The sequence below is a fragment of the Paramisgurnus dabryanus genome, chromosome 10 (genome assembly GCF_030506205.2).
Source record: "Paramisgurnus dabryanus chromosome 10, PD_genome_1.1, whole genome shotgun sequence".
Classification (NCBI taxonomy): domain Eukaryota; kingdom Metazoa; phylum Chordata; class Actinopteri; order Cypriniformes; family Cobitidae; genus Paramisgurnus; species Paramisgurnus dabryanus.
The window spans coordinates 25,801,287-25,827,977 of NC_133346.1; the positions used below are offsets into that span (position 1 = coordinate 25,801,287).

General features: G+C 37.3%; 1 protein-coding gene across 1 annotated transcript; it reads left to right on the top strand.

Moving 5' to 3' along the window:
- The first annotated feature begins 149 nt into the window (after positions 1–149).
- Positions 150–15,675, top strand: nfil3 (nuclear factor, interleukin 3 regulated). Its single transcript, XM_065240639.2, has 2 exons — positions 150–354; positions 13,277–15,675. Exon 2 carries the CDS (start codon positions 13,403–13,405, stop codon positions 14,822–14,824), a length of 1,422 nt encoding a protein of 473 aa, XP_065096711.1. The 5' UTR covers positions 150–354; positions 13,277–13,402; the 3' UTR covers positions 14,825–15,675.
- Positions 15,676–26,691: the final 11,016 nt, after the last annotated feature.

Sequence of the window (26,691 nt, forward strand, 5' to 3'; positions counted from 1 at the left end):
CACTTCTTAGGTATGTAGTATGACGGTAAGGTTTATCCCTATATTCCCAATGGACACTGCTTGTTTGCGCCAGACAATTATTAATGAAGCGCGAATCATTGGCTTAAATCAGAAGATGCTGTATTTCGACTGGCTGCGAGATGTGTCAGTCAATGGACGCTGCCTTCAGTAGTGACCTACTAACACAGATCCATGAGGCAGCAGTTACTCCGGCAAGGAAAACGCGCAGGAAGAAAAGAAGTCTTTATCATATGAGATTTTATTACAGATGATTAAGCTGTTCTCTTCGATTTTGGATGTTTTTATGTTCACTGTTTAAGTTGGACGCTCTAAATGGACCCGTGACAATAAGAGGTAACGTTTACCCTGCTGTCCTTTTTTATTTCTGGGAGACATGCTCAGTGTGAACGAACGGGGCTTGTTATTTCGGCCCCGGTAGCGGCATACGGCCGATAACAAAAGCGTATTAAACTTTAAGCGTGGTCTATTTGTAATATCTAACTTACACCATACATATATCAACAAATTACATGATTCGTGCAAAATCACTCGTACAAAACACTCGTACATTACTTACTAACGTTACTCCACGATGCTACTAAGACTTATTTTTATGCACATTAGACAGTAACGTTAGTTATATTTTTACCCAAAGGGCATATGGTATGGGAACCAGGACAGCACTTTGACCCAGTATTCATGTGGGAGGGTTTATAGGGCTTTTGGGGTACGAACCTGTTTAATTTTGTATAAAAATTTAAAATGTTGCGTTCAAGGTAAAATATATTCACAACTTATTCAGTTCGTCTTTAAACGTGCTTATACAATTATTATGTTAATAAATGTTTATGCATTTATTGTGTAATCGTGACTAATCATAATACTAACACAATAACGTAAATTGGGACACTTATGAAAGAGTTAAAAAAAAGTCGTTATAAGTTAAGGTAATAATGATCATCGACCCTGATATTTATAGTAAGATTTACGTCTTATTGAATATAGTTTTACGTGCGCATATATTAATGCTCCTGTTTCTGTCGGGATGGGTGAATGCACAGAGGCCTGTCTAAATAAATAAAACAACCGCTATTCCTTAAAGTCCTTTTGTATCGTTTTCATCTGAATCAACTTAAAACGCTTTATCATAAATTTACTTTATTTATATGCAACTTTGAGTTCAATTCAGTCCCGCATCCAAAAGTCCAGTCTTTGTTTCAGAGTTTGTTTTTAATAAACCGTTAAAGTAATAAATAGATGACGATTTCGTTGTTTGCAGTGTTTCGATCACATTCCATTGCCTCCATACATGGATTTATTTAGTCTCTGTTCAGCCACGTGTAATGATAATGATGGCTGGTCGCATTCCTTTGTTCCTGCTCTGTTATCGCATGCGCCTGTGCTGGAGCTTATCTTTGAGTTTGCTTGTATTTAAGTTACAATGAGTTCATATATCTTCAATTAAGCACACTGCTTAGTTAAAAAATTAATGTTTTAACAGTAGTAACGTTAAGCACTGAGAGATAACAACTTTTAACTACACGTTGAAGGTCATTGCCATGCATTTATAAAATTTTCTGGATGTCTTTGCAACGTAAAGGAATACAGTATAATACTGCGAACTACACTAGGATTGAAATAAAGTTACTTCCAAATGATTTTTCATCTTTACATGTCATAATAGACACGTAGTGCTTAACGGACTTAAAAATAGAAAGCGTGAATTGTTTCATCACTTTAAGGGCGACCCGCCTGAAATGATGACATAATGCTCTATCCCAGTCAGCAAATTTCCTTTGGGAAAGACCTGGCCCACATAAACAGCTGGCCTGTGGCCCACTTAAGAAAGTGTTCCCCGGCCCATATCTGGCCCACTTCTTTTTATTCACATCAGAACCAAATCTCAATCATACTTTTACCAGCAGTGAGCCATATAATAAACAATTATGTGGCCAACATGTGGTCCTTGCATGTAATTATTGTATGGCTGACTTTAGTAAAAAACTGACGGTCTTTATGTGGACCAAATGTGGCTGACAGACCAAAAGACAGAATTCTGCCAGAATTTAACCATATTTATACCAGACCTAATTTATTTCAAATATACTTTTTAAAACAAATCAAATGGTATTACACACAAAATAAATATCATTATTATAATATTATTCTTATGTAAAAGCCATCTGTTTCCCCAATAAACCAAACAACTACAAATATGTAACAAATATGTTTTTATTATTATCATACAATGAACTTGAATATCATGTTATCTGTAATTTTGGCTGCGTTTACACTTGGCATTAACATGCGACCTGTATCCGGATGTTGTCCACATACACATTGAAAAGACAAGTGTATAAACGCGTCTGTGATCGGAATGTTATCCGATCTGTGTGTCCTGATGCAGAGGTAGTCGAGGACGCTTTATGATCGGATCTCATTGTAATGTAAACGCAATCCAGCCATCGTATCTGCATTTGCAGGCCAACGTCACACAAAACCCCGCCCACTATCATCTCCTCTCACTGACAACTGTCAAAAATAAAGGACGTTAGGTCATGGAGCGCATGTGAGAGACGCACAAATTTATAATTATATTTGTGGAGAAATGCTAGCTAGCTTAAACGTATCTTGAAATAAATCGATATACAAAAGCATGTTAACACTGTTGACTGTATTTAACTTATTCAGGCATATGTTTAACATGTTTCCACTATTTATGGAGGGATTTAAAATTTAATGACAGAATTGAATAAATCGTTATAATGTTTGAGTTTCCATGGCGACATATTAACATGAATGTTGCGCTTCTTTCTGGTCAGTCAGCAGTTTCTATCTCATTGAACACATTTTAAGTTACTTGAAAACACTTACAAACCATAATAACATTAACCAAATACATTTATGCAATGTTGGTTTTATACAAAGTAAGTTACTTATAAATGTGTTTGTAAATTACATTACTATACGCACTATAGAGGTAGACATGACAGGAAATTTAGGAAATTGTTAGCTGTTTTAGTTAAATCATATTCATAAATCATAAATCAAAAACGTATCAATTCAGACAGACTAAAAAGTCGGGAAGGTCATGTTTCACACGGATTTTGTTGTTGATGAAAAGCATGCGGGTGAAAGTCAAGGTCAGGTAACGTTGGCTGAAACATGCATCCTGGCGCGGACGTTGCAGATAAACAAAGATAAAGCCTTTAAAGCTAAAAAAAAAATAAAGCTTAAAATGTGAACATCACGGTTTTTGGGTTTGCTAGTTATTCTCTGCTGTTTGCTTATCAGTAACACTGTACAATACGGGATTGCGGTTACCGCGACAACCCTAAATCATGTGGCGAAAGACAGCTGTGAATGACAGCTATGCACCCAGCGCGCGTCTCGCTGAACGGGATCCGATCACACATCCAGATACAGAAGCCACATTTATGTAACAAATGTAAATGCGCCATGTCCTGATATACGGATGATCGGATCTGCGTGAACGGATCACCGAGATCGCATGTTAATGCAAAATGTAAACGCAGCCTTGTATTACAGAAAAAAAAATATTCTTGTAATTGTACTTGAGTGGCCAAGGGGCGTTTCATTCGCTCCCTCCTCCCACCATCACGGTCTCCAGCCAGATTCAGCAATTTTTAAAATGGTTAGTTCGATCTCCTTTTGGGTAGACGCCCGTGTTTGTGGATTCTGCCTGACTGCACCTGCAGTGAAGAGGAATTTAGACAATGTTAGCTGCAATATAACCTGGAAACTAAAGCTGCATAACTATGACAGAATCAAACTTGACCTATGGCTAAACCACGCCCCCAAACGCGATGAGCCAATCACAGTGCGCTAGCTAACCCAATACACTCAGACATTCACTGTTTTCACGTCCATTGAAATGCATTGCAGTTGGTCAGTTTTCATTCATTTTTAAATGTTTTTTCTGTGGGGCGACGTTGTGTATTTTTTACCCTTTCCCAAGCCACATCTCAACCAAAATAAGTGCTCAGGATTACATTATGCGGTAAACCACAACATCAACTAAACGTGGATAAATGAAACAAGGATGTTTACATCGGTTACAAGCTAAGTCAACAATGTATTTGAACGTTATCTTTAACCCTTGTGCCTTGTTCCATTTCACTACCCTTTCGTGTTGTTAGCGGCCAAAAATGGCCACTAATTTAAAGTGATGCCACTGATTTGAGAATAAAAAAAAAAACACAAAATCACTGATTTTCAATATAAAAAGTGATTGTGAACTGATAAGTGATTGTGGATTTTTTTTTACCTTTTTCACATTCTTGGGCATGCCAAAGATTTGTAAAAACATTGATGCTGCACAAAAACTAAAAATGCATCAAAGCCAGATTTTAGTTTTTTCTCCCTCATTTATGGTTTGTGCCCACTTTTGCCCCATTGACTTCCATTATAACAATGTTTTTTTGATTGCAGAGTCATGACACCTTATTATCATGCATTCTTTGTGGCCTTTCCTCTTGCTAAGAGGTACAATTTTTATTTTTTTCTGTTGAACACCATGTGCCACCATTAACCTTGTACATTGTACAAACCAGAATTTGAGCTGTTTTTTTTTTTTTGCACAGGACTAGGCATGGGCCGGTATAAGATTCTGGCGGTATGATAACCTTTAGCAAAAATACCACGGTTTCACGATGTTGCGGTATTGCCATTGCAACACTAAAATGTGTTATTTTCAAATGCCAGGTACAATAAAGCCTTTAAATTATAATATGCTTTCAAAACACATATAATATTTTCGTAATATATATTAAATGTAAACATCAAATCAATCACATGACTTCATGATTTAATGAATTTTGTATAAACACAGCTCATACCTTGGAGACGGTATCACAGAACATTTTAGTGGTTTTGAAACCTTGACTGTTTTAAACCTCGGTATACCTTGAAACCGGTAATCGGCCCAAGCCTACACAGGACTACTAAATGGTTTATGGTGCCACATGGTGATCAACAGTACAAATGACAAATGTTACCTCTTTGCAAAAGGTAAAACCACAAAGAATCAAAAATGCATGGTAATAAGGTGTCATGGCCCTGCAATTAAAAAATGTTGTTATAATGGAAGTCAATGGGGGAAAAAATGGCCACAAACAATAAATGAGGGAGAAAAAATCTGATGCTGCACCAAAACTAAAAATGCATCAAAGCCAATGTTTTTACCAATCTTTGACATGCTCAAGACTGTGAAAAAGGTAAATGAAAATCCAGTCCACAATTACTTTTTATATTGAAATCGGTCATATTGTGTGTTTTTTCAACCCCAAATCAGCGACACCACTTATAAACTTGGCAATGAAAGAGTTACCGTATTTTCCGGATTATAAGTCGCACTTTTTTCATAGTTTGGTTGGTCCTGCGACTTCTTGTCAGGTGCGACTTATATGTCAAAATTAATTCATACTGACTAACGTGAACCAAAGGAAAACATACTGTCTAGAGCTACGAGAGGGCACTATATGTTGCTCCTGTAGCCTACCCCTCAAAAAACTTAACTGAAACATTAACTTAAAGACAATGGAGAAAGACTTAAACAAAATGTCCCCCAAAAGAATAATAATTTAAAAAAATGTGACTTATAGTCCAGTTCGACTTACATGTGGTTTTTTCCTCTTCATGGTGCATTTTTTGACTTATACGACTTATACTCCGGAGCGACTTATAGTCCGGAAAATATGGTAAAATCAAGGAATTTTTGTAAACATTTGGAAGCTTTGATCAGTACTGAGGTTGATTAACAGATTTATACAAAAAATTTGAAAAAAAAAAAATAATCCGATACATTTTTACAGCAGTTTAATTTAGTGGCCATTTTTGGCCTTTAACAACACGTAAGGGTAGTAAATTTGCCCACGGTATATTTTTACGTTTGTGAAAAATAAAAATAAAAAATCTTAAAATATGTGTAAATATAAGATTTGTCACCAAATATCATTTAATTTGCTGAAACACAGAGAAAGTTGTGGCCAAATTACGACTAAAAAAATTACAAAAATGGCCCCAACAACACATAAGGGTTAAAGGACAAGTTCGGTATTTTAGACTTAAAGCCCTGTTTTCAGATTGTTTATGGTGAAATAGAACAGTTTTGACTGAAATTTCGACATTTGCGGCTGCCCTGAGAATTTTCGCGTGTTGGAATGCGTCTTTTGGAGCGATTTTTGTGTGAGCATACCAGTGAACACCCCTGACCACTCGGTGAGTTTCACGTCTTTGTAAACGAAAGTTTAATGCATTTTAGGAAGGATTGTTCCAGTGCACCATTAAACCCATTGTAGAGGTCTGAGCTGAAACACAAACATGCGAAAATTCTCAGGGCAGCCGCAAATGTCGAAATTTCAGTCAAAACCATTCTATTTCACCATAAACAATCTGAAAACAGGGCTTTAAGTCTAAAATACCGAACTTGTCCTTTAACATCTCTAACGTTACATTAGGCTAACATTAGAAAATGTTAACTTTAGCTTCTAGCTGCGTTGTACATCATGTCACTAAGCTTCATTAACGTATCTGTAAATAACTGAGATAAAAATGTTATTTGTAATAGCATGTTGATAGCATGTTACACTATCACCTGTAAATTTTTGTGTGGAACTGAAGCTTTTCATCGACTTTCTCAACAATAAAATTATTAATATAACCCTCCCATGCATAGTTAATTCCATTTTGGTGATTTTTGAGATGATATATAGTCTTTCTGTCTCCAAAAATCATCAATTGCCTTCTGTGACAGCTGCCATAGTGCCTGTTCACCGAATGTTGAGTGAGTGGATGGGTAAATTATTTCCTTTGATAATATAAGTGGGATTAATACAATATTAATTAAACTTAACAAACTGAAGGAGATATAATGATATATTGTCACAATCCTCTTTGTTCTATTTTTTTTCAGTCAAAAATTATATCGAATTATAAAGGCGAATTATAAAATGGTGCGTGAAGTGCTACTGTATACAAATAAAAATTTATTCTCACCAATGACAACTTCTTTCAGGACCAGGCGCTGGAAACACACCTTGCCATTTACTCCTCTCCAATTCATGCCACGTGCCACAGTGGTTGAGAAAGTGGCTTTTAACACTCTCCATACGGTGTCTCTTACATCAACACCACCAATCAGACCCAGGTAGTTAATCTAAGAGAGAAAAAAACATTGTGCATTGGTGTATATTATGTATTCCTAAATCAAGTGTATTTTACCTCCCCCCCACACACAAAAATGCTGTTTTTTAACATTTATTAAAAATGGTAATTCATATAACAATGGCATACACCCAAGTGTTCAGACCAGTCTACATGTGTAATATTGAAATTTAAGTCATAAATTTAGCCCACCCACAATTCAAATCTAGGCCTGGTAGCTCCCAAATCTCAAAAAATGGTGAATAACACCTGAGTTAGTACAAATTACAGTAAATGGAAGTCAACCGATCCGCCACTTTGAAAGCGCAAAAAGCAGATAAATCTAATACAAAAGTAATCTCATGTGTCCTGGTGACATATGGACGTCGTGTGAAGCAAAGCAGTCGATTTTTGCTGGATATTGAACATTATCTACTACATTATTAGTGTTAAAGGGATAGTTCGGCCAAAAGGCCTTTGTTTATCATCCTGGAGCCGTTAGGATTTCTATGGGGAAGGATAAAACCACGTTTTTTTTTTTGGACTTGAAGGACGTGGACCCCGTAACTTAACATTTGATTAACTGAAACATCCAAGACATTTTCTAAAATAACTGAAAATGTGTTAGCCTTAAAAGTGATGGACATATGCATCTCGGACGGCTTGAGGTGAGTAAATCTTGGGTTTAATATAATTTTTGGCCGAACTATCCCTTTAACGCTAATAATGTTGTAAATAACGTTCAATATCCAGCAAAAATCGACTGCTTTGCTTCACACGATGTCCATATGTCACCAGGACACATGAGATTACTTTTGTATTGGATTTATCTGCTTTTTGCGCTTTCAAAGTGGCGGATCGGTTGACTTCCATTGATTATATGAATCACAGATGGGGTTTCTGCAAAATAACTTCTGTATTGCTCTACTACTGAAGAAAAAAAGGTAAGTAAATAAATAGCCAAGTTTTATTTTGGGTAAACTATCCCTTTAATTATTTACTTAACATTATTGGGGAGAGTGGGGCAAAGTGAGCCAGTGGGTAAGTTGACCCACCCCCTGTATCTACCATACAGATTTGTAGCCATGTGACCACAAATCCAGGTAGCAACCATCATTTCTATTTGACTATGGTAAAGAGAAGCACAAGTAAAAGAGATAAGTATGATTTTTTTTACAAAAACAGTTTTTATCCCATCCAAGTAAAATTTATACATGTCAGTTATAATGGCTGTTATGTCAAAGCAGATTTATACAGGTCTAAATATTTATACCATACATATTGGTGTTAGGCTAATGTACAAACCATGTCAATCAATGATTTAGCTAAAGATTACTAAACTAGGCAGTTTTTCCCAAAATGATGGCCGTGGGGCAAAGTGAACCAAATGCTGTGGGGTAAACTGAACCAGAGGTTCAATGTACCCCACCATGATGTTTAGTTATTTTTTTAAAAAAAAAGAGCAATAAACATTATTATTATTATTACCCTTTCAAATAGGGCAAAAATAGACAATTTTATTCAAATGACAAATCCTTGGGCTGTAAATGGACATGTAAAAACGTTTCTGGAAAATTTTTGCACTTAATAAAGTTACATACCTTCTATGTAAATATCAAAGAACAATTTAAAGGGATAGTTCGGCCAAAAACGATATTAAACCCATGATTTGCTCACCCCCAAGCTGTCCGAGTTGCATATGTCCATCGTTTTTTCAGACAAACACATTTTCGGATATTTTAGAAAATATTTTAGATCTTTCAGTTGATTAAATGTAATGTTATGTGGTCCAGCCATGGTCCACGACCTTCAAGTCCAAAAAAAGTGCGTCCATCCTTCACAAACCGGAAGGTAGTTAATTACTTTAATAAAATTTTAAATATGGATATTTCTACAACAACACCGCACGGATTACCCTCAGAAGACCTTTGTTTATTATCCTGGAGTAGGGCTGTGTATCGCCAACAATTCCCCGATACGATACGTATCCCGATACAAGGGTCCCGATACGATGCGCATCACGATACAAGACTATTTTGAATTACATTTTTGTTCAGAATTTAGTAACATTATTGTTATTATTTTTATTATTATTTGTTTATTGTACATTGAATAAGCAGTGTTGACTTGTAACAGTTGTTTTTGCCATTCATTTATTAGCTATTAGAAATATTTAAAATCCCAGAGGTAGTACTTAACTTATGTTTTTTTTTAAAGCAGTTTTACAAAATGGTGCCTTACTATTGTCTCTCATTATTCTACATCTATGAATATATCTATAAACATGCAGTCAGACTTAATACTATTTCATAGAAATCAGATTATTAATGTGACAGTTATAGTTTGAAGTAGCTCTGTATCTCTTCTCTAGACATACACTTTTCACATGCAAATCTTTGTCGTGTTTCTTCTCAAATGCGTTAGTACTGTTTTATAAGAGCATGGCTAATAAAGCCCTTTTGCAGTAGTATAGGCTAAGACATCTGCGCTTTCATACTGAACTCATTGACTTTAATGCAGGCGCGAGAGAGAGCGCGAGTACGCGGCTCACTATGCAGACACGTGCGCCAGCGAGACAGACACGCAAAGTGAAAGTATACCCCGCCACCTTTAACTCTATGTACTCCGCGGGACACATGCGTCCTTTCCATATGGATCACGGATCAACAGCAATTCGTCACGTTACTTTCAAAAGTACATCCGAATCGATACGGAAGGTGCTTTATCGATGCGCGCATCGTCAGGCGTCCATGACGATGTATCGTCGTATCGATATTTTGAACACAGCACTATCCTGGAGCCGTTTGGATTTAATTTGTGAAGGATGGACGCACTTTTTTTGGACTTGAAGGTCGTGGACTATGGCTGGACCCCATAACATTACATTTAATCAACTGAAAGATCTAAAATATTTTATAAAATATCCGAAAATGTGTTTGTCTGAAAAACGATGGACATATGCAACTTGGACAGCTTGGGGGTGAGTAAATCATGGGGTTTAATATCGTTTTTGGCCAAACTATCCCTTTAACACATTATTTCAATGCATTCTTTGGCACCTTTAAAATTAAATTTAAGAAAAGTGTGAATTTTTAAACCATGTTCAGGTTTAAACAAAAAAAAAGTCAGTGGGTCAGTTTACCCCTTCACTTGGATCAACTTTCCCCTCAGCTGAGGCAAGTTGAGCCACAAGAGCACTTTTTTGAGAAGCCACCTTTGTTATAAAGGCACTCTTATAATTTCATTTGACAGGAGACATCCTTAAATAAAGGTTGAAGGTTTTGTTTGACTTCTGTCTCATTTTTTCATGCCGATAAGGCAACATATGTAAAAAATTGGCTCATCTTACCCCTATTAATCGTCCACTTTAAAGGTTTTATACTTTTGCAGAGCAAAACCCTATATATAACTCACTTACTGGGCTACACGCGGTACTCTAGGCGCAATGTAATGCGGCTTTCACATAGGATGCGGTGTGCGCTACGCTGCGCTATGAAACCCATTCATTTCAATGGCTTGCGCCGCGCGAGGGCGGTTTTTTGTTGCGCCGAGCAAAGCGCGAGCGCAGCGGAGCGCAGCTTGCGCTCACGCCGCGGTCAAAGTTCAAAATAGTTTAACTTTTGCGCTGCGCTCTGTGACGATTACCCGCGCGGCCAATAGAAACGGGGCATCCAAACAAGCAAAATGGACGAAAGCTTATACTCGGGATTCTCAGAGCTTTATAATACAAGTTTATGCTCCTACAGAGACATCGGAAGGAAAGCCTTGTCATGGAAACACGTAGCAATTCAAGTTGGCATGTCAGGTGTGTTTTAAGTCAAGCAGCTTGTTGTAGGTATGCTGAAAGTAACGTGAAATGGAGACGAGCAACATCAGTCTCTGTATTCCTCGTCGACTATTTAACGCAAATATAAACACTGTAGTAATTTATTGAAAACCCCGCCTACTTTGGTCTGGCCATCAGAGCACAAATCGCTTGGCTGCGCCGAACCCAGCGGCGAGCGCAGCGCACACCGCATCCTATGTGAAAGCCGCATAATACGCTCTGTGGCGTCTATGAAGGCAATATCGCATTAACCTTGTGGAGCAATTCTGCCGCGCAGTTTGCAATCATTTTCATGCACTATAACAGAGAGCACCGGATGACGTGACAGACAGCTAGTTGTCCGGTGCGATTCCATTCACACAGTACAGCTTCTCTGTAAATGCGGTCGTGAAATCCGAAAATTTATGGGTGTGAGGTCGGTTATAGAATGCGGTTGTCAAGTTAAATAACCGAACTGCGTGTAAACGCAACCGTCTTTTCTTAAGGGCTCAAATAAACGCAGCCAAATAAAAGCAGTTAACCAGAAAACTCCGCTCCGTGTGCCTAACATATTTGCTAATTTCTACATAGTGTTTACAGCTTTCTTTCCAGTTGTACAGAGTAAATCTTCGTCAGTTCATTTTCAGATTTGATTCAAATTAAGGCACTGTCGAACACAAACGTTTTCACAGCAGACAAGCTAAGAGATTTTGCTCGTACGCTTAAGTACATTTTTGCGAACACCCTTCTTAATAAAACAAATACGTAAACCATAACAACTGACATACTGTCACATAACGTTAAATATTTCTGAAAATTTTTATTTCGAAACAATCCGAAAATGTTAAAACCACTTACCTGAAGTACGAGTAGTGTAAAATGGCGCCTTACAGTCAAATGGTCTGTGCTGCCATTGCGTCACTGATCCACCAATAAGAGGACAGATGTGGCCTAGGCGTGGACTGCCAGATACACGCCACACCTGAGTGCCGCAGATTTTTTATTTGAATTATCTAAAAAAAAATTTGCTTTTAATTTCTAGGAATGAATTTAGACTTCAAATATTATACAAATTGTGTTCATCTGTGAGGACAAAACAAACTTTTTGTAAACACATATTATGAGCTGGTGAGAACCCGCTAATTTATGGGGTTGGCTTACAAAAATGCCAAGTGCAACCCAAATGTCAACCAGAACCCGTTGTTTTCTACGGTGTGCCATATCTAAAACAGATGTGTTTCTCATGTATTTTTTGTTATGTGGACCATATACCTCAAAATGACATGTGAACCAAATGAACATTCCCGCCATTTCTGAAGCTATGGTAAAACAGATATGGTTACAATTTGGCCCATATATGTTCAGCCATGCCATATCTCGACCAAATGTGACAGCTGAAATCCACATGTGGCCCACATATGCTTGCTATCTGGGATGGGATTGCATAATTTGGAAATGGCGCTTTAATAGGAACACACTGACCCGCGTTACACCAGTGTGTAACATTTAACATAAACATTTAAGCATAGTAACTTATCCAATTTAATTATTACAAACAAGTATAAGTCGTCATATATAAGTGCAGAGTAGATATGCAAGCTAGCGATACTAATACTGTTGGTTGTTTCCTCTGGCAACTACATACAGCCTTCCCTGTCCTTTGGGGTCAATGACGCAAGTTATTTTTTTCTGGCCATCCTAAAATAGCTTTGAAAAGCTATTGACCAACTGATTATATTTGCATGTCTAAAATTATGCTTTGCTCCTTTCTAGTGATAGATAAAAGTCTTAACTAGTAATTATTTTGTACTTTGAAGTAATATATTTTGGCCAACCAACCTAACTTCTTATTTAAAGCTTAAGAATAGTGTTTCTTTTTTTTACAATGTTTTATTGCTTCAAAGCAGCCTAACTATAAGGATAAAGAAAAAACACAGAAAAACAGGGAAAATATTAAACATATAGTGTATATATAATAAAATTATATTGTCCTTATGAGTAGAGATTATAATATAATGAAATGATATATACTGTTTTATCGACTATCAAACATTGAGTCAATTAATTTGATAAATGTCAGGCGTCATTTTTGACTAGAGATTGAAAGGCATATTACATGGTAATAGCCAGTAAAAGAAGAATAAAATAAGAGCAGGAGTTTGACATTACATAATGAAATTGCAATAATCCCACGAACAGCAGTGTAAAAAGCTTAAAGAAATTGTGCCTTTAAAAGTAGATCTTGTAAGTAATTGTGCCACATTATGATGATGTGTCTAAGTGTGATCTATGTTTTTATTTGAACAGATTTTTAAAGAAATTCCAGTGCTTCTCTGGACCTGTATTTATAAAGAGGACACATGACTTCAAAAAGTGCTGTGTTTAGAATGAGATCCATATTTAATACCGGCATCTACTTTTGAGCTGAAGCAGATGACAACATTGTGTAATATGCAGGCCGTTAAAAAGGAGCCCTCGTGCAGTGGGCACTACACTGGAGAGGATGCCTTGGTGCTGGCAGTGGCTTTACAAGGGGCAGACAGGGACCTGATTAATCACAATCTGTCCAGTCTGCCATTTAAAACCAAGTCTACCACTTGTCGCAGAAAACGTGAGTTTATACCAAATGAGAGAAAAGATAACCTATACTGGGAGAGAAGGCGCAAAAACAATGAAGCAGCTAAGCGCTCACGTGAAAAACGTCGTCTCAATGATATGGTGTTGGAGAATAAGCTCATGGCCCTTGGGGAAGAGAATGCATCCCTGAAAGCTGAGTTGCTGTCACTTAAACTCAGGTTTGGCTTGGTGAGCTCTGCAGCTTATGCCCAGGAGGTGCAGAAAATTTCAAGTTCAACTGCTGCACTCTACCAGGACGTTGTCCCTCCCAGTGCCAAGGGTAACTACCCAAGAGTAGGGGAACCAGCCCATCTGCGCGGCGGCTGCATATCGGTCATCAAGCACTCGCCTCACATTGCCTTATGTGAAGGATCTGACTCTGGCATGCTGACCCATGAATGCCCCCTTATGAATTTCCCCAGATCCCCTGATATCATCAAACAAGAACCCCTGAAAACCTGCAGTTATGCCAAAGACAGGACTAGTCCATATGAACTGTACAGAAGCTGCCTTAGTAGTCCTTTCCCTGGAATCTTTTCCCAGCCGTCTCCATTATTGCAAAACACCAGATCGACTAGCAGTTCACCACGAATGTCAGATGGTGACGATGGCGCTGTAAGCAAGTCCTCAGATGGAGAGGATGAACAACAGGTCCCAAAAGGTCCAATTCCACCCAAGCCTGACTCAAAGAGTGTAATAGTCTCTACCCTCAAGGTGCCAGATGCAAGCGCTTCAGCTTTGCCTCATAAATTGAGGATCAAGGCCCGGGCCATCCAGATTAAAGTGGAGGCTATAGATCCCGATTACGAATCGTCCAGCAAATTACCCTCTACCATTGACATGTCTGCAAATGAATGCTTTCAAATGAGTCAGTATGCTACCCATGAGTATATGCAGTCATCTCTAAGCCCGTTGTCCCTGCAGGTGACCAGTGTTCAGGAATGGAACCGCCAGCCTAAGGTATGGCACAAAGGTCACCAGGAGGCACCAGATGACCTCAAGCACTGGCCCTGTCCAGACTCACCAGGACCTGTGCATAACAGACTATTTGTTGACCCTAAAAATGACTTATATTCTAACTCTGAATCTGAGAACTTGCACTTGAAACAAGGCATTGCTGATTTGTCAGCAGAAGTTGCCTCTTTAAAAAGATTGATCATAGAACGGCAGGGGTCTGTTATTGAGTCTACAGAAAGCACTACCGAACTGAACTTATTATCGAAAGGTTTCTCAGACTAAGTTCCCTCTATTTGCACAATGCCTATTTTCCACTGTGTTTGCTACTGCACTGTGAGGTTCTTATTTTGTGAAAAATCTGCACTTCATTGAGAGGAATGGTATTTGGTGCACTTACTGTTGTAGTTTGGTGTGTTTTTAATGGCTGTATCTGTACCACAGAAGGCAAAAATCTGGTTACTGTTAATGCAAAATTAATGTTAACTTGTTAACATTTATTGTACATTGTATGTTCTGTTTTGTTTAAAATAAATGTTAACACTGAAATATTCTTGTCTTTGTCCTCACACATCTAGCTAATTACCATGAATTGGAGTAAAGTCAGACTATTATAAAAGATTTCAAAGTCTTCCTAATATATTCGACAGCTTTATGCGAAAAACAAATGCATATATGAAGATATTTAAGGTCACAAAAACTGAATGGTGTGGTGCTCGCAAAGTTAATGCACTGGAGTAGCTGTTAATTAATCACATCATACACACAAAGGACACACACACAATAACTGTATTTTAAACATCTGATTAAAAAGTTTCAGTAAACCGCTGAATGAATGCAATACACGATGTGCCTAGAATATACAAGATCCATGAGAAGATGCTTTAAGCACGTTATCCTGCACCCCGGAAATGCAAAAAGTACAGGAGGATTCAAGTGCATCATTCTTCTCCCAGGATGCGCATAAGTACTATTGTGCCACTCAGCACTGATGTCTTTCATGTTGTGATAGTTTTGCGCAATTAAGTAAAAATGTACTTGGACTATTTGTAAGCTCTGAATTCAAGCCACAGTACACAGTGAAGCATGGAGGTGCAAGCATCATGATATGGGCATGTTTCTCCTACTATGGTGTTGGGCCTATTTATCGCATACCAGGGATCATGGATCAGTTTGCATATGTTAAAATACTTGAAGAGGTCATGTTAACCTATGCTGAAGAGGACATGCCCTTGAAATGGTTGTTTCAACAAGACAATGACCCAAAACACACTAGTAAACGGGCAAAGTCTTGGTTCCAAACCAACAAAATTAATGTTATGGAGTGGCCAGCCCAATCTCCAGACCTTAATCCAATTGAGAACTTGTGGGGTGATATCAAAAATGCTGTTTCTGAAGCAAAACCAAGAAATGTGAATGAATTGTGGAATGTTGTTAAAGAATCATGGAGTGGAATAACAGCTGAGAGGTGCCACAAGTTGGTTGACTCCATGCCACACAGATGTCAAGCAGTTTTAAAAAACTGTGGTCATACAACTATTTATTAGTTTAGTGATTCACAGGATTGCTAAATCCCAGAAAAAAAATGTTTGTACAAAATAGTTTTGAGTTTGTACAGTCAAAGGTAGACACTGCTATTTTTTTGAACACACCCCTTTCAACTAATTGCCCAATTGCACAGCCTTAAGAGCGTGCATATCATGAATGCTGGGTCTCATTTGTTTTCTGAGAATCTACTGAACCTACTGGTAACTTGTTTGCCACGTAGCAATAAAAAATATACTAAAAACCTTGATTATTCTGGTTAGTCACATTGTACTGCTATTATTTTGAACAAGACTGTATATATATATATATATATATATATTTATATATATATTTATATATATATATATATATATATATATATATATATATATATATATATATATATATATATATATATATATATATATATATATATATATATGACTAGTCAACATTTGAAGTGGATCAAAACCTTTCCTAAAAGTTGCCTTAAAACCAATACCCAATATCCGTTCTTGTCTTAGGACAACTTGGATGAAAGTTTTTGATCCACTTCAAATGTTGACTAGTATATATATATATTTAAGTGTGTATATACACACAATTCTAAACGGATCAAGAAAAATACTAGGATCAGTGTCGGCGACCTTAGAATTCAGGTATCGAAATTGGATCAGTAATGGAAAAAGTGGCATCAACCCACCAATTCACACTTACTTGAATATTTAAATGTTTTGTATCTGCCCTGAGGCCATGTTAAAAGAAGTGACCAAACACCATAATGTGGTTTTTGTTCTATTTAACAAAATACTACTTATACTCTCAAACTCATTCATTTTTTTATTCCCTTCTTCCCCATTTTTTTGGACTTAAGTAACATTGGGTAAACGAGTAAATGGTTTCGGAGTGTGATCTTAGTGAAAGTTGCGACCGACTTCAGAATTGCTACATTTGAGTGAAATAGAATTTTTGAATGTAAAAGTGTGACGTTTCATTAAGAAATGGATCTTGTTGGAAAGGAAGTTGTTAAAGAATTGTATGCCCAGCTTGTCAAATTAAAAGAAGATACAGTTTTGTATGTTTACTTAAAGGTATAGCTGAAGATTTTCCCGAATTTCCCGAATTATTTAAAAGAACCGCCCCTCGATATTTTTTAAAAAATGCTCCCGAGAGGGAACGCCTGTTAAACGCGTGCACGAGACAGAGAGAGAGCATGCAGGAGCTCAGTTCTTCTCTTCGCTCTGTTTACAAGTTTTTGTCGGCATGTTTACCATGTCTGTGCGGTTGGTGACTTGTGCCAGGGCTAGCATCGCAAATCATAGCTTACATCAACTTTTACTAGCAGTGATTTTAAATGGATTTCTCCAAATAGCATGACAAAATGTACCTTTCCAGTAGAAACTTCGCGTGGGAAGCCCAACCTGTCCTTTTAGCTCACGCCAGCGTGTGAAATAGTCTCCCATAAACATTCTGGTCTTGTTTCTTTATTTATAGTCCTTTCTCTTCTTGTCATACAATTCGTAGACACTTTTTCTCTTGCGACCCTCAGACATTTTGAAAAAAACACAGTGAGAACGCGACCTTCAATGAATGGTTGAAACCGTAGCACAACACACATACACGTGAAAGTGCGCATGTGCAGAAAGCGAACGTAGAGGCGAGCACGTACGACGGTTATACGTCAACATATAATCAGAATGATTGACATCTGGGATGACCAATAACAGTGGTGATCCACCCGGAAAACGAAAATCTTCCGCTATACCTTTAAAGGAACAGTATGTAGGATTGTGGCCAAAACTGGTATTGCAATCACAAAACTTGTGGCTAAAACTGGTACTGCAATCACACAGCTGTGGCCAATACACAAAATGACAACATAAACATCAGTTGAGGGCTGCAACTCCACTTTTTAAATGACAATATCCTGGCCAGACCACTGTTGTCAGTGATATAAGTATTTGAAATGAAAATGATTTCTTAATGTCTAGTGACATGTCAGGGCCATTTTATGATTCATTGATATACATTTCTTACATACTGTGCCTTTAAGTATTGACCCAAAACAAAAATATCTTATGATGGTATTATACAGTATGGGGCGGTTTCCCGGACAGGGATTAGACTTGTCCTAGACTAAAATGAATGTAAGAGCTGTTCAAACTGAAAACAACTTGCACTGACATATCTTAAAATACATTAGTGCCCTTTGTTTTTGCCTCAAAATGCACACATGTAAAGTTTTTAGTAAGGCATGTTTGTTAGAACTAATTAAACAGCACCTATTTCATTGCTAAAAACAACATTATTTTGTGTATTTGGTATAATACAATGTGTTTGCGTGGTTTATGGTTGAAAAACATTATTTTCCACATATCGTACATTTTTGTAGCCCCAGATTTCACTCTTATCCTGAAATGCACGGATTTGAAAAGTTCTGTGTTGCTGATTGGCCAACTAATCTGTACATTGTGATTGGTGTGAATACCTCTGATTTCAGCCGGAAATGTGATGCTCCATACCATGTTTGAAAGATGCAATGCAATGCTAACAGGAGTTAACTTAGTTAGTCCAAAGCGGGAGAAATTATGATAATGTCGGTCCTGACTACCAGGAAGTAAACTGTTGCCTACAATCCACGTGTTTGTTGTAGTGCAAGAAAAGAGATTTACATTGAAAAACGACACATCGCTTCATCCTTTACTTTGGGGTATGTACTTTTTGCATATCATTAACATGTACTAATACACACCTACACACAAAAGGAAATGTAAAATAGTAAATCGGACCATTGGTGCTCTTTAAATTTCCTATTAAATTAAGGCCTAGTCCTGGCTTAAGCTAATCCCTTTCAGGGAAACCACCCCATTATGTTCCTAAAATAAAACATGACATTTAGTAGTGTTACAATGGCAGACCCAACAATATACAGTTATACAATTTTATTACATGACTCTCTGGAATACTTTATTCTGATTGAATTGGTCAAAATTTGTAAATTATATTTACAAATGATAAAACCAAACTGCATGTTTGTCTTATTTCAAACCTTTGAGGGTTAAAAAAGTACATGTTTTTCAGGGTTTTTTTCGCAGTGTAATTTTGCATTTGTTAAAAATGAGCTAATAAAACACTTTAAATCAATGTTTTGTGTCCAATAATACACTCGTGTGACAAAGAAGCTGTGTATTAAGCAGGGTTCTAACCATAGACTGTAAAAAAAAAATAGGTCTCACACTGTCTGGGTGTATTCTGAGACCAATAAAACTGACAACACTGCTCACCCCGGTATACTTAATGTATCTCTAGTTTCGGGCTCAAGAAGTTGGATTTGTTTAAAATCGGTATCTACTGTATTGCCATGGTAACGTAGATCCCTCCTTTCACTTATTTTCATGTTTAACGCCATTGGCTGTTAGTTGCAAGTGTCAGCCTTAAATGTACATAAAACAAATTTACTCAATCCGGTTTGGATTTGTCAATTTATGTCAGTTTTTTTTAATTCGCTTCGTGCACCAGACCACAGAAAGAGGGCTTGTTCGTCTACATGCAGTGCCACAAGAATCGACGTCCAGGTGACCTCACAGTACCGCGAGAGCGATTCCCGAAATCATACGGAGGAGTTTGCTTTAAATCGCTCTCGCAGAACTTTGACATCTTCCGGCTGTCAGTTCTTGCGGCGCCTAAAGACTGGCCCTGCGTTCCAGTTCGTTTTTTATGACCTTCCCTCGCTAACTTCCCTCAGTCTCGTTCACTCGGATGTACGTCATTACTTACGTTGTACGAGTGCCCCTACTGCTGAAACACTTGAAGTAGGTTCAAATGGATCGCCCTAAGCCCTTGATCACATGGAAAGTGGAGACCGCCCCCTCCATGTGCAAAGCGCAAGTTGCTGAAGTGAAGTCACAATCGTGTTGCATTGTGGGATACGGAGCTGCCTAAAGTGTACATATAAAGTGTCAGTACTCGATCCGTGCCGCCTGCCCGATCTGTTTTGCGCATGCACATAATTGCGTAGTAGAAAACGTCACCATTTCACTGTGCGATTGGTACCACGCATGCGTTGAAACACGTTACAGCTAAGCATAACAACTGGCAGTGTATTTTTGTAGGCTACACTTTTGTGTAGTTAATAAAGACTCTTTTAAAACATATTTAAATGAAGACTTATTGGCAATTATCCAAAACCGCGTCCCAGCTAACATACAGCGGCTCATGATTCATAATCGTTTAATCACTCTAACCAAAATGTCATTCAACACAATAATAAACAATATACAATAGCAACTGCAAATTTATTATTTTCAGTAAACAGAATAAATATACAAATCCATTTACATTTATCAGATGCATTTAACCAACGTGACTTACAAATAGAAACATTCAGTTTACACTTTTTTTATGTACCCATTGTAAGAAAAAATGATGAGGACGTTGAAGGTCTCAATCAAAAAGTAGTTTATTCAATCGAAGCAGTAGCAAAGTACATGAAGCACTCTGGGTTCATCGGAGTTGGAGTGAACCCTGAGCAAAAAGTCTTAACACTTTATAGTTTCAAACCTGTTTTCCCACCCCTAATGCTAATGAAGTATCCCTTTAAATGTAAATTAAGACTAAGGCCCTGTTTATATTAGAGCATTTGCGTTTTAAAACGGCATTTTAAAATGAAAACGATCCTCATTTATACTGGCATTTTAAAAAGAATCTTCATCCACACTACACACCACCATAAATGCATGAAACATGACCACTCATGTAACTGGGCATGCGCATAAAAGTGTAAAATAACTTATTACTCTAATAATAGCTTACCTTTGCGCGTTTATGCAGCCTAGGGGTGTGCGATATTGACAAAAAGTCATACCTGGGTCCTTTGCTGGCAACTATAACAGACACTATTTTTGAACCTATAAAAATGTGTTTGGGAAAGTCTTATACTGTTCTAGCTCCCCCCTACAACATATTAATATGATTAATTGGTTAAGTTGGCAGAATTTCAACCCGCTTTGTGTTGTTACAATGTCTGTAATTTGTAAATTAACCATTTGGATGATGCAAAACATCATTTTGGCAAAGTATTGTGGATAAAAAAAAATGGGAATAAATCAGCACAATTAACTCAAGAATAAAGAGGAAACATTTTCTGTTAAAATCTTAGCATCTATTGTTTTTTTAACAATATAAAGTGGGTTAAAAATCTGCAAACTTGCGCTTTGGGGCAGTAATTACAATATTATATTTGGCAATTTTGTATGTCCATCTATAGTTGCCATCATCTAAAGTCTTTGTGAGTGTTGCTTCATCTATTGTTGCCATCGTCTTAAGTCTCTGTGAGTGTTGGCATCATCTGAAGTCTTCATAAATGAAGCTGGATCAAAAAGGAGCTTCCGTAGCCTCTAGTAATTTTAGGATGCTTATCTTGATGGGAAAAAAACGGGAAAACAAAATTAGAAGGATTAGGATTGCTGCGGTTCATATTATTTCAAGCACAAGCTTATGTGCACTTCTTATCATTTCATCACTGGAGAACAAGGTCATAAGACGTGTATGCGAATGCTTGGCTTAGAAGAGGTGTTTTTCTTGATTAAGATTGGTAGAGTTTAGGAGTAAACTCTTAACTGTTTTTGTTGAAGTGCAACTATGGTCTGATTCACTTTTTTGCATTTCCTTTGGTGTGTAAGTGTGTATTAGTAAATGTTAACGATATGCTAAAGGTACAAACCCCAAAGTAAACGATGACACAAGTTATCGTCTCCAATGTAAATCTCTTTTCTTGGACTACAACAAACACACGGATTGTAGGCAACAGTTTACTTCCTGGGATTGTTGATGTAGACAAGACCGACATTATCATAATTCCTCCCACAGTAATTTTTCGTTCGAAAATCGATTGCACAATCGATCGGACCAACCAAAAATAGTTTCGAAAACGAAAATAGGCAATCGATTTTAACCAAATATGTACACTATTAATTTTAAACCGTTTAAGAATTTAATAATTAAGAAGTAGCCTCTTATGGAACGGCTTAAATTCCACAAGGGGGCGCATTTGTTCCTCAGACGTTGCACAATAAACATGACATCCGAATATATTCATTATAAATCATGAATGAAAAGTGAGATTCGAACGAATGTCTGTTAGTGAACTTATTGTATACACTATTTATATCGTAATTCGGTCAGAAACTTCAAGATTGTGAGATGAACAAATCGTTTTGGATTAAAAGGCTTGGATATTCCATTTCCTTGTACTTTTGGGGATTTATGAACAATTTGTTTTGGACAATTTCACCGAAGCGGATAAAGGAAAGATTTTGAAGGTAAGTAAATATCCTAAATCGGCGCCGCCCGGTTCAGGTAACTAACAACTAGATTACAGTTTTATGACTGCTAAAAATCATATTATGCTTTATGTGTGCGCTTAATGGAATCCCGAAAGTCTAAGCTTTACAACGATGTGCCCGTTTTAATGCTTCAAAGTTACAATGACGTAATGCAGCCTCACGTGCAAGGGAGGGGGTGTGCCGTGTACCTTATCAGGTTAAACAGTTAAAAATATAGATGTAACAAAACTCACAAACAAGCAGAAAAAGAAAATAAAGAATTCCGAAAGTGCAGTAGGTGTGCGAAAGCTAGACAGAAAATACCCAGCAATTTTACGCACCTACAGTTTCACGCTTTCAATCACTGCATCTAGTGTTTTGCAAAGAAAATGGAAGACAACGTCAATAAACCTGTGCAACACAAGAGAGCGTCGAAATTGTGACCTTACAGGAGATGATGAGTTATGACAAGGAGCCACCCTTGCAAGCTGACAGCGACCCGCTTTTGTGATGGAAGATTGGCAGTACGAAATACGCAGCTGGCAACGAAGTACCCGAGTTTCCCTGGGACATCAGTGTGTTCGGAGTGCGTCTTCTCAACAGATGGACATATAGTGAATGAAAAGCGCTCTGCTCTTGACCCCTAAAATATGGATCGACTTGTTTTCCTGACCAATAATTTGTAATGGCCCTAGCCTTTTTGCGCATTTCATTATGCCTGCCTAGTGCCGCCTAAGTGTCGGTTACGTTTAATAAAAAAATACACAGCATGTTCTCAACTTCAAGTAAGTCTATTTAAAGTTTCATTTTTGAACAGTTGTTTGAAATGGATCGAATCATTATTTAAAATAAGTTTTGAATTGCCTAAATCATAAAAGCAGCTGGTTGAAGCCTGCAGTAATCTTTTTCATTTATGGCAGCAGTCCACTCTGCATATTTTTTTAGAGAATGTTGCACTACTGTTGTTGTTTTTTATTCTGCACGAAACTTAATGACAATGAATAAGAAATATTGCTGACTTGTGCTTTTCAGGTGCTCTCTTTACATTTGTCTGTTATTTGGCGTTGAAAATGGAAACGTCTTTTTTAGACATGGAAAATCGATTTTACAATCGATTCAATTAACACTTATATATTAAAAATCGAAAATGATTTTTTCACACAAGTGACAGGGCGAGTAAGGAGTGTCACAATGTACAGATTAGCTGGTTCAATGGGTTCTGTACAAAATCAATGCGTTTGAGGAAGGAGGGAAATCTAAACCTACAAAAATGTACGGTATGTGGAAAATAATGTTTTTATTTTACCAGAAACCACGCGAACACATTGTATTATACCAAATACACAAGATAACGTTGTTTTTAGCAATGAAATGGGTGCATTTTAAATAATTAAAACCACAACCTTAAACCTTTGAAAAGCAATGTATTAGTTTGAGGTTCTACTTACTAGTCATAGGATTCAAAGCACCTTAGAGATGTTTTCTGACAGGTCTGCTTCAAATATGCTGCATGGCCATCAGCATGGACAAATCTACAAACATAACATTTAATTTGTCACAAAGCAAACAATAGTATGCAGTGCGAGATTCATTAAATGGAAACAACCAAGAGCAGAGGTAAAACACTGAAAAGAAAATAATAGTATACAAAAGATGATTGTCTGAAAAAGAGATGATTGATTAATGTAATGATTTATTGGTCTGTTAGTCTGTCTGTCCAATGTTATCTCAACTAACTTACCATCTACAACAAAGTGGTTGGCCACCCGTATGACTCTCTTCCAGTCAACCGCAACATCGACATCCCACTTAGTAGGTACTGCCGAAGGGCAGCATGAAATAAATACTGGTCCATGTTGGTCCTTTATACGAATGACAAAAAAAGATATCTTGACTCACCATATGCTGCTACAATGTTAACACATAGATACAATGATGAAAGACTAAATCAAATTAAATCAACTTTATTTGCACATTTTCGCATACCTAGTGTCTCTAGATCGGCCATTCCCAAACTGTGGTCCGCGGACCACTAGTGGTCCGTGAGGGTACTGCAGGTGGTCCGTGTAAAGGCAAAATAAAATATAAAATAATATATATTTTTAAGAATATGTATATAAAGAATATTGATATAAGAATATTGATATAAATTTTAAGTTAAATTGTCAAGTTATTGTGTGATTACTAAAATAGGCCAGTGGCGCTCGGCCGTGACATTCAAGTTCAGTGCCGTACAAAATGGATGACATGCACAGACAATGAAAGGGATTAAAACAAAGATGACATGACGAAACAATAAACATAAATTAGATAAACATAAAAAGATAGAGATTAAAATACACCCCTACTGGAAAATCCAGCTAAAACCAGCATAAGCTTTAAGGTGGCAGTAGCTGGTTTAAGCTGGTCCTCCCAGCCGGGCAAAGCTGGTGGGTCAGCTGTCTTCCAGCCTGACCAGCTTAAACCAGCAAAAAAACAGCTACCAGCTTATGCTGGTTTTAGCTGGATTTTCAGTAGGGAAACCAAAAACTTGAAATTATGAAATGTAGTGGAGTATAAATTATAATAATATGCTTTGGAATGTATGTTTTCCAAAGTAAAACACTGATTAAAAAGGGAATACTTTTATGTAGAAAGTAAAATACTTAAGTTGTGTCAACAAGAATTGTGGTTTACATGTCACACGAATCTAGTCAGGGCCAATACACCATCAAATAAATGTAAGTTTAAACACTCGAAGTTTTCAGGTAACCGGACACACTGCAGCTGTGTCCCAATTCAAGGGCTGCAACCTTATGAGCATTCGACCTTAAAAGGTGAGCACTCGGTCTTTCAAGGTAGAAGCCTCAGAAGTTCGCGAAGAGAACTGAAATGAGACGGTCTAACCTTCAGAGGATCCATAATTAGCGTCACCTGCTGCACGCGCCCGCCTGCACGTTTCTGACTTATTACAATAAATATGACATCAGAAAAAGTATTAATTTATTTTAGAAATATGGCACGTTGATGTATATTAAACTATTCAACAGTTTACCAAATTAATCAACCTTATAAATATACGCAACATAAAAAGAATATTATTAACACAAAACATAACTTATAATACTAAAACAGTGACAAGAAAATTTTTTTTCTGATAAATACACTTTTATTTAATAAAGGTTTTAATTGTTTATTTTAGAATATCCACCCATTATATGCAGCCATTGCAGACGCGCAATGACTCTTGGGATATCCTCGGCTGTTAAGGATCCATTCGTTCTATCCTTAACAGCCCGGAGAAATGAGGACGCATTTTGAGGCTTCATTCTAAGCATCCTTTGAAATAGGACGGCCTTACTGGCCTGAAGTCGCGCTGCTGTGACACAATCGGTCTTAAAATACGTCCTTAGAAGGTCGCAGCCTTTGAATTGGGACACAGCTTGCATTTCATTGTAAGCCTAACCAACCAGCCAGCTAGCTAACTACATGCTGATATGAAATACTGTATATTATGTCTTAGTGACCTTGTTGTTTATGCATAAAGACGACTTTATATCTGCATTAAAAACTTTTGAACGAACATTTCCGTCACTTACCTAAGCCTCCATATGTTCGCCGGTGTTGTTATATGACGCATTTCTTCACTATTTTTAAACTCCGGTCGTCGCGCATGCGTAGAACAGATTAGGTAGGGTCGTAAACTGTCGTAAAACACGTTGAGCTTCTTATGTGCATGCGCAAAACAGATCGGGCAGGCGGCACGGATACTTGTGGCTACTCGATCCGTACAGCAACCCGATCGGTCCGCGCATGTGCGAAATGACGGCGATACGATTTACGGCAGTTTCGGATATTAACGCTTTTCTTACCCTTGTCATAGCGCTTTATTTGCAAGTCTTTCTATTTACAACTATGTCTGCCTTTCAACAATTGATAATATTGCTCGTGTAATGTCTGTTTTGTGTGCAAGTTTACTTACTCTTGACTTGTTTTTGTGGTATTTTTGTCCTACGCAATCACATGTGCAACATAAAATAAAACGTATGAGAAAATGTTGTAAAATTAAACTATATAGTTTACATATGTTAGACATCACATACAGATGTGTGTGTTTGTTTACATTTAATACTTCATTTTCTAAAGATATGTTCTGAAACTGTTCTTCTTATTGCAGCATATTTTTACAAGTGTCTGTATTTAAGAAAAATAGATTACAAAAACACAGGACAAAACTGATTTATTCAATTGATTTATTCATTAATGAATTTTTTTCCTCCCTCCCTCAATCAATCAATCACTCCCTCCCTCAATCACTCCCTC